At 34.0% G+C, this 9,334-nt stretch overlaps 1 protein-coding gene across 1 annotated transcript in view; it reads right to left on the reverse strand.

The window, feature by feature from the left end:
- Nucleotides 1–9,334, reverse strand: part of KANSL1L (KAT8 regulatory NSL complex subunit 1 like) — a 158,254-nt gene that overhangs the window by 17,877 nt on the left and 131,043 nt on the right. The window contains exons 8-9 of the mRNA XM_028481517.2: nt 5,475–5,640; nt 2,220–2,327 (exon numbers count right to left, since the gene is read on the reverse strand). Of these exons, the coding sequence (XP_028337318.1) occupies nt 2,220–2,327; nt 5,475–5,640 (274 nt within the window). The remainder of the gene's footprint in view (nt 1–2,219; nt 2,328–5,474; nt 5,641–9,334) is intronic.

The raw sequence follows: 9,334 nt of genomic DNA on the forward strand, positions 1-9,334 counted from the left end.
GAAATTGAGTTATTTGTAGTGAGGTGGATGGACCTAGAGACTGTCATACAGAGAAGTAAGTCAGGAAGAGAAAAACAAATACCATATGCTAACACATATATATGGAATCTAAAAAAAAAAATGGTTCTGAAGAACCTAAGGGCAGGACAGGGATAAAGATGCAGACGTAGAGAACGGACTTGAGGACATGGGGGGGGGAAGGGTAAGCTGAGACGAACTGAGAGAGTGGCACTGACATATATCTACACTACCAAATGTAAAACAGATAGCTAGTGGGAAGCAGCCACATAGCACAGGGAAATCAGCTCAGTGCGTTGTGACCACCTGGAGGGGTGGGATAGGGAGGGTGGGAGGGAGACGCAAGAGGGAGGAGATATGGGGATATATGTATACGTATAGCTGATTCACTCTGTTAAACAGCAGCAACTAATACAATAATGTAAAGCAATAATACTCCAATAAAGATGTTAAAAAAAATTACATTTTAAGTACTGGGCATATACCCTGAGAAAACCACAATTCAAAAAGACACAGGCACCCCAATGTTCATTGCAGCACTATTTACAATAGCCAGGTCATGGAAGCAACTGAAACGCCCATCGACAGACGAATGGATAAAGAAGATGTGGTACATATATACAATGGAATATTACTCAGCCATAAAAAGGAACGAAATTGGGTTATTTGTTGAGACATGGATGGACCTAGAGACTGTCATACGGAGTGAAGTAAGTCAGAAAGAGAAAAACAAATATCGTATATTAACACATATATGTGGAATCTAGAAAAATGGTACAGATGAACCAGTTTGCAGGGCAGAAATAGAGACAAAGATGTAGAGAACAAATGTATGGACACCAAGGGGGGAAAGTTGGGGGTGGAGGTGGTGTAATGATTGGGAGATTGGGATTGACATTTATACACTAATATGTATAAAATAGATAACTAATAAGAACCTGCAGTATAAAAATAAATAAATAAATAAAATTTATAAAAAAGAATTACATTATAAGTTAATTTGGAAAAAATGACATCGTAAGCTACCATATTCTGACAGGAACAGGGTATTTCTCTCCATATAAGCATATACTCATTTTCCTCTGTAAACTTTTGAAGTTTTCTTCATGTAATTCCTTGTTGGTTTTAATCCTAGTTATTTTATATTTTCATTGTCAATATGTCTAGGATAATTTATTCTTTTACAAATTCTAATAGGTTATTACTGGTATTTATAAAGGCTGCTTATTTTTATAAGTTTATTTAAAAATCTGCTACCTTTCAGAACTCTAATTCTAACAGGCATTCAGTTGATTCTTGAGTTTTTGAGGGAGATGATGATTTCATCTGGAAATAATTTATCTTGTGTGACGTTTTGATGTTGAGATTTTAGCTTTGTAGATAGTGAAAATATGCTGATGTATTTTCTTTCTTTTTCTGATTTCTTCCAAGCATAGACAATGTCTCCACCCCCCCATTCACAGTTTCATTATAATTTTTCCAGTTTTATTTTGTAATTTTAGTGTTTTATTTAAAATTCTTGGAACCAAGTAGAATTTATTCTGATACATGATATAAAATGAGTGTATAAACAAACTTTCCCCCCAAAAGACTAACATTGCTGTTCATTCTCCACTTTCTTATTGATTTACAGTTCTTCCTTTCTATAATAAAGAACAAGCTATGTAGTCTGTTTCATGGATCTACTTTCCTAAATGTAAGCAAAATAGAATCTATGCTAATGATTATAGATTTTTGTCATGTTTCCATATGTGGTTGGGCTAGATTCAATATTTTTTCCAGCAATTCCTTTTACATTTTCCCATTAATTCTTCCCAATGGGCTTTACAATTATTTTATGTTAACCAAATTCTTTTAGAACTTCAAGTTACATTGAACATTGCATTAAACATAAACCAAAAGGCAGAACTGATATCCTAATTATTCTTACCATCCAGCAGTGCTGTTTCCTCATGTTTATTTAAATTTCCTTTTATATTTATCAATAATATTTCATAATTCTCATTCAATAAGTATCCTGTTAGGATTACTCCTGTATATTTTCTATTTGTATGTGTGTGTGTGTGATTTGTGAAAAGTGAATATTAAAAATTAAGGATTTACATTCATTCCTTTGTTAAATTTTACTTCCTTAGCAAAAGTAATAAGTATATGAAAGATGTAAAAGGTATATAAAGTACCAAGATTTGTAAATGACATACCAGGTGATGGAGATATGATACAGTCTCCTACAAATTTATTTTCAGAAAGATCTCCTTTTATTTCAGTCTTTTTTAACAATGTTTCAAAGTGAAAACGAAGAGGCACATCTAGAAAAATAAAGCAAAAAAAAGTATCTTCAGTGAAATCACTCTTTACAGACTCCAATATTAAGACTTAGAAAAATAAGCCAAAGCTTGAAAAGTCATAACTATTAAAAGTGGCAAACTATTCTTTCCAAGCGTGTTGTTAGCAGTATTTTGGAAATTACTGATTATATGTAAAATAAACAACACTAACAATGAACAATTTCATAAACTAAAATAGTACACAAGATGAACAAAATATTAAATACTATTTGCAGATGAAACAAATGCTCCCAAAAGGTCTTTAATAAAATATACAGCCAAACCTGCCTGACTCTAAATCCATTCCATCCCACCCCTACAAACTCTGCATTTGAAATAAAGTTTCCAAAAGACATAATTACACGATTTTAATTACTTGAGGGAAAACCACTATAATTCAGATGCAACCTTTTATGAAAATGCTGTTTCACATTCCCTTAGTTTACTAGCATTATGAATCACAAAATGAAATCTACTTTTACAAAGATCAAAACATATTGACCAACTAGTTCTCTTCTTTTAAACAGAGACTTAGGAGAGTCATTCAATTCACTATGTTTATATTCCATACTCAAAACCAAAAGAGGAGCTAAATAAATAAAATAGATGTGCTTCACATTTATTAGCTAAAGGGTATTTTCTTCAATCAAGAATGCAAAAACAATCATTTTAAAAAGCATTCAACAGAGACACCTAAACTTTTTCCTAAGAAACATAAAGAAATTTTTTTTTTTTTTTTTTTTTTTTTGTGGTACGCGGGCCTCTCACTGCCGTGGCCTCTCCCTTTGCAGAGCACAGGCTCCAGACGCGCAGGCTCAGCGGCCATGGCTCACGGGCCCAGCCACTCCGCGGCATATGGGATCTTCCCAGACCGGGGCGCGAACCCAGTTCCCCTGCATCGGCAGGCGGACGCGCAACCACTGCGCCACCAGGGAAGCCCAGAAATATTTTATAAAGCAGTTGATTTATTCAAAGTTTTGCTACAGAAAGAAGGTATTCATTTTTAAGAAAACTAATTATGAATGCATAAATCAGGATAGACCCAGGAAGGGTCTCAATTTTAAACAAGTATCTCTCCATCAAAAGATGTATTTTAATGGCAGATCCATACTCAAGTGTGGAAAAATATGCACACAAAAAAATGGGCTCATAAGTATCACTTGGAGACTCTCCCAAGGGTCAGATGTAAGATGGATTTCAATGCTATCACTATACTATGACCATAAGAAAACTATATGACAAAATGAAAATAAGAATACAAATTAAATATGCTACTTAAACATTTCAGGATTCTGATATTTCCAATTATCAAAACATAAGTTTTTCCAAAGAAATATCACTTAACTTTTATATGGAGTATCGCCTATTCTACCACTGTTCTTCTTGAGTTGTGGGAAAACATGACATAACTAGGGAAGGCGCTTGGTCTACCCATATACCTTCCTTAGAACCCACACTGTGACCTGTGGGCTTTTTATTAAAATTTCATAACACTTTAATACACTTATTAGTTTATATTTCAGTTGTCAAACTAGAATGCAAGTACCTTGAGGGATTTATTTGTATTTATACTCCTACCACCTACTTAGTACCTAGTATACAGCAGGTATTCAGATTTTTATTAAATGAACACAAGAAGAAATGGATAACCCTAAGTAGTAGGTAAGGAAGTTAATCTTAACTTATTAGATGTGACATAGTAGGATGAAAGATTATTTATGCCAGCTCTTAGATTTTTGTTATCAGAGAAACAAATTTACTAATAAGAAAACAGAAAGGCAGTAAAGAGTATGGTTAGGAGTGTGGCTCTGGAGAATGACCACCTCAGATCAAATCCTGTCTCCATCATTTACTAGCTGTGTACTATGGATGAGTAATTTAACATCTCTAAGCCTCAATGTTCTTATATGTAAGATAAAGAGGACAACAATATCTATCCTCATGGGGTTGCTGCAAGCATCAAACAAGAAAATGTAATGTGCTTATAGGACCCAGTGTATGCTAAGACCAAATGTTAGCTGTTATTGTTATATATATTATTTTTTCTTTCTATTATTAAGGTTTCCTCAAGGATGGAGTAAAATAGTTCCTACCAGGAACTTATCTCAAAGTATGGTGTGTAGCTAAGAAACCACTGTAATACTGGTGAAAACCAAACTAAGATTCAGGGCAGGAATAGGTACAAGAAATAGTACTTTACAAAGAGGAGCAGTCCCTGGTTGATTAGAATCAAAAGCTGAAAAGGAAACAAAAGGCCATTGGAGATATCTTCCCATAAAGAGAGGAACCTGAGATAACCAGTGTGAAGAATGTTTCCTTTTTCACCCTAAATATTTAATTCAGTTCCAATGCAGGTAAGATTGGAAACATCTGAACAGAAGACAAGAACTAGAAAGAAACTTAAAGCCATCTTAGGGATATAGGGATGCAATGCCTCATCTGCTTGGTTGTATATTACAGATATTTTTGAGGTTCAAAAGTTGACTATGTCTAAATATTGACAATTTTCTTCTCTCAGAGAACTTCAATGCTGATTACAGATGGAGGAATACTACATGGCAGGGAAAACTCCATTCAAAACAACACATTAGAAAAAGAACCCTGACTTACTGAGAAACGTTTCAACAGCATAGCCATGTTATCAATAAAATGCTAAAAATTTAACATCAAAAGGAGATCAAAAGCTAAGAATTTCCCAAAGTAAGTCAAAATGGTTTCCAAGGAATTAAAAAATCGACCTAAAGATAGAACATTAATTCAGCATGTGACTAGATTAATTTCTCTATGAAAACTGTTTAGCTCTAATATCCAGTGACAACTGATAAAAGTTTATCAGATTCCTTGTATTTACAGGATTAGATTTCACCATAAAAAATTCAGTTACTTAGAAATTTTTAAAAATGAATCTTAGGGCTTCCCTGGTGGTGCAGTGGTTGAGAGTCCGCCTGCCGATGCAGGGGACACCGGTTCGTGCCCCGGTCCAGGAAGATCCCACATGCCGCGGCTGGGCCCATGAGCCATGGCCGCTGAGCCTGCGCGTCCGGAGCCTGTGCTCCGCAACGGGAGAGGCCACAACAGTGAGAGGCCCGCGTACCGCAAAAAAAAAAAAAAAAACAAAAGGAATCTTACCTGATGGCAATGATAGAACGGAATGGAAAGCAGAATCTAACTCTGATACATGTTCTGTTAATATTTGAGACTTTGAATTGTGTTCACAGCTGCTCCAAATTGAAGATGATTGCAGGCAAGACATTTGTGTAGTATTTAAAAACCTTGTTTCTTTTGAAGGCAAAGTCTGCAAGGAAAAAAAAAATAAAGACTTCATTTTTGTTGAAAAGCTAATCAGAGAGAATATAACAGTTATAGTACAGTATCTGAATGACACCAGCAAGAAGTCCTGGATTACTAAATCACCTTGGGGAGAGTGCTTTACAATGACCTAGACTAAGTGATAAAAGCAAAGATATAGAAGGCCATGAGTGTGATGAGATTTGACTAGTCCCTTTTCAGTTCTTCAAAATGAAGAGCAAAGTCTGTGAAAATGGGTCTTTCTCCCATCTTAAGAAATCACAAAAAAGAGAAATGAGTTTGAACAACTTTAGGTCACAAGAAAATGGTTACGCTCCAGATTAGTGAAAAATATGACAGTGAGCAGGTACTATGTTATGATTAAGAACTGTGCATACAGTTGACCCTTAAACAGAGGTTTGAACTGTGCAGGTCCACTTATAAGCGGGTTTCTTTCACTAAATAGGTACTATAGTATAGTATTCCATAATCTGTGGTTGGCCGAATCCTCGGATGCTGAACCATAGATAGGGAGGAAGGCCAACTGACTGTAAAGTTATACATGGATTTTTTACTGAGTAGGGGTTGACGCCCCTAACCCTCACCTTGCTCCAGGGTCAACTGTACTGTTTTCCTCCTTCTAATCTGTTATAACCAATGAGTGAAACTAGAGTCTGCCTTAAATTATAATGTGAGACAATATCTACACTGCAATAACAGTGAAGTACTACGAAGACATATGTATCACATATTTACATTAAGTAAAATTGAATTTAAAATATTTAAAAAGATATGTATAAAATATGCAATATGTTACATGGGTTTGAGTTTAAGATAAAGATTACAATCCAGAAATCTCATGAAAACCATGTTGCTAAATCAAAAAATTATGTTGCTACATTTAAAAAATACATATTCTGTTTAAATGTTGGATTTTTAAATTATTTTTTTCTGGCTATAAGATTAGTATACAACCAATGTAAAAAATCTATAAAATAGAGAAAATACTTTAAAAGTTAATAGAGTTCACTTGTGTTCCTTCTGGCATTCTTACCTACACCTACTACAATAACATTAGGACTCATTTTTTTTAATGGAAATTATATTTAAAATGCTTATAATAACTGAGAATTTTGGATGCTATTTTTTAAAAAATTATTTTATAAACTTACATTAAGTTTGTCACTTTCCTGAGTTTGAGTTTCCTGGCTAACTGGCATTTTCTGTGTTTCCACAGCACCTTGGGCATAGCCACATCTGCCATAGCATTTAACTAGATTTCCTCTGGACCATAAACTCCTTGAAGGTTGGACTATAATTTGTTCAATCCTGTATTCCCGGAACCTGACACAGTCCCTAACATATGGTTGAAACTTGAATGCTGACCAAATGAATTTTATCTCATTTGCTTTTAACAAATTTAAGTGAATAGAACTTTTCAAATGCATGTGTGCCTGAGACTATTTTATTGGGGAAAAAATAGTCCCTGTTAATATATGCTAAAATTTATCATGTAATAACTTCTTTTTATATTCCACTGGCCAAGACTTAGGTCAGCTAGTCATACCCAGCTGCAAGGAAGGCTAGGAAATGTAGTCATTATGCCGGATATCAAGTAAATTGATGATTTTTATAAGAAGATATAACATGTGATACATGATTATAAAGATGTGAGTTACTTCCAAGATTTATTCTAATGATGTTATATGTATATATCTATGGGAACAGTTGCTGTTTCTTACCTTTACAAGATGCACTGGTACTTTTGACTCACTCTAGAATTATTTGTTCTTTTGTGATGTAGTTCAAAAAGATATAAGGAACAATTATATAAAATTACAAAGAAAATGTGCTAACCTCTCTTTTTTCATGTATGGCTAGAATATTATGAATAAAAGTTGATAAAATCTGAATATTTACCATATAATTAGTTTTCTCTTGCAATTTTTCCAAATCCAGGAAACCCATTAGCCAATTTGAAACTATCCTAAATAATTATGGAGACAAGTGAGGGGCATCTAGGAAAAGGCCTTTTTTTCCCCTGCAGAGAAAGTGAAGCCCAGGAGGCTGAAAAGGAATGGATGGAGAAATAAGAGAAAAACCTGGAGATTCTTGCCAATAAAAATTCAAATGTCTAGAGGGTGTGATCAACAATACCATATGCTGCATAAGATTCAAGCAAAGTAAAGCCTGAAAAGTATCCATTACATGTAACTTTAATAATGAAACATTTCATATATACAAAAGAGTATATAATTTATAAGGAAGGTACAAAATAATGTTTAAAAAGCACCTATACTCACCATCCTACTTTAAGAAACAGAAAAATACCAATACCTTTGATGACTTCTCTTGCTATCCTGGCCCCATGAGCCTGTGGCAGAGATTGCTACTTTCCTCCCAGTATCTGTGCTCTCCTCCTCCCTGTTCTAAAATTCCTGATTTTCAGCTGGGCACATTTCTCAAGCTTCCTTGCATCTAAAAATTACTAAATTCTAGCCAGAACACCATGAGAAGAAGTCATGTGTACAACATTTAGAAACTGACCTTAAGAAGGTCACTTAGCCCTCAATACTTCCACCTGTGATGGTGAGCCACCATAATCTTGTGAGTGAGGGTAATGCTCAAAAGATTAAACAAAAAGGCAGCAGGAGCCTGGTTCCTAGATAACCATGTAGAGCATAGTTGTCATGCCTAGAATATTTTCAATCTGTTTCAAAACAAAGAAATAAACTTACATCTTGCTTACATCACTATTTGGGATTTCTGTCAAGTGCAGCTAAACCTATACCTTAACTAATACAATGTGCCTCCTCGGTCATATTTTTCTCTCACATTTCCACGAGTAACTGCTATCCTGAGTTTTAATTTTATCATTTCCTTGTTTTTTCTTTATAGTTTTTCTACAAAATATTTGTAATCCTATATAATTTACTATTTAAATTCATATGCTTTAAAAATGTAAATACACAGAATAATGCTAGATGTGTTTTCCTGCTTTATTACTCAACATTATGTGCATGCAATTAATCATTCTACTGTATATAAATATCTAGATTGTTTCTAGTGTTTTACCATTATGAACAATGATAGTATGGATATTATTATATTTGTCTCCTGGCACATGGATGTAAGATACTCTCTAGAGTACACTGCTAGAAATGGAATTGCTGGGTTATACAAACGCATGAACACACATACTCAACTTCACTAGATAATATATTGTATTACTAAGTAGTTAACAACTAATTTACACTCCAACAGAGCAGATTTTAGTTCTCACTGCTTCCGATTCATACCAACAAGGGTACTGTCAGAATTCTTATTTTTGCCAATTTTAGACCATACAAATATCTCATGGTTGAAATCTGTATTGCTCTGTTTACTGTTTAAGTTGACCTCATTTTCATACCTATAATTGGCCAGTCAATATTCCTTCTTTTGGGGAATACATGTTTTGATGATTTTTCTATTGAGATGTCTTTTTCTTATTGATTTTTTAAGTTCTCTTTATACACTCTTGAAAGTTACGAATCCTTTGTAGGTTCTATGTATTGCTCCCTGTCTGAGCTTCTCTTTGCACTTTTTTTGTGTCTTTTGATCAACAGACATTCTTAACTTAAATGTTTCCTTTATATAGTTTGCACTTCTTTGTATCTTGATGAGGAAATTTTTTTTTTTTTTTTTTTTTTTTTTTTTTT

This window comes from Physeter macrocephalus, chromosome 2 (genome assembly GCF_002837175.3).
Source record: "Physeter macrocephalus isolate SW-GA chromosome 2, ASM283717v5, whole genome shotgun sequence".
NCBI lineage: Eukaryota > Metazoa > Chordata > Mammalia > Artiodactyla > Physeteridae > Physeter > Physeter macrocephalus.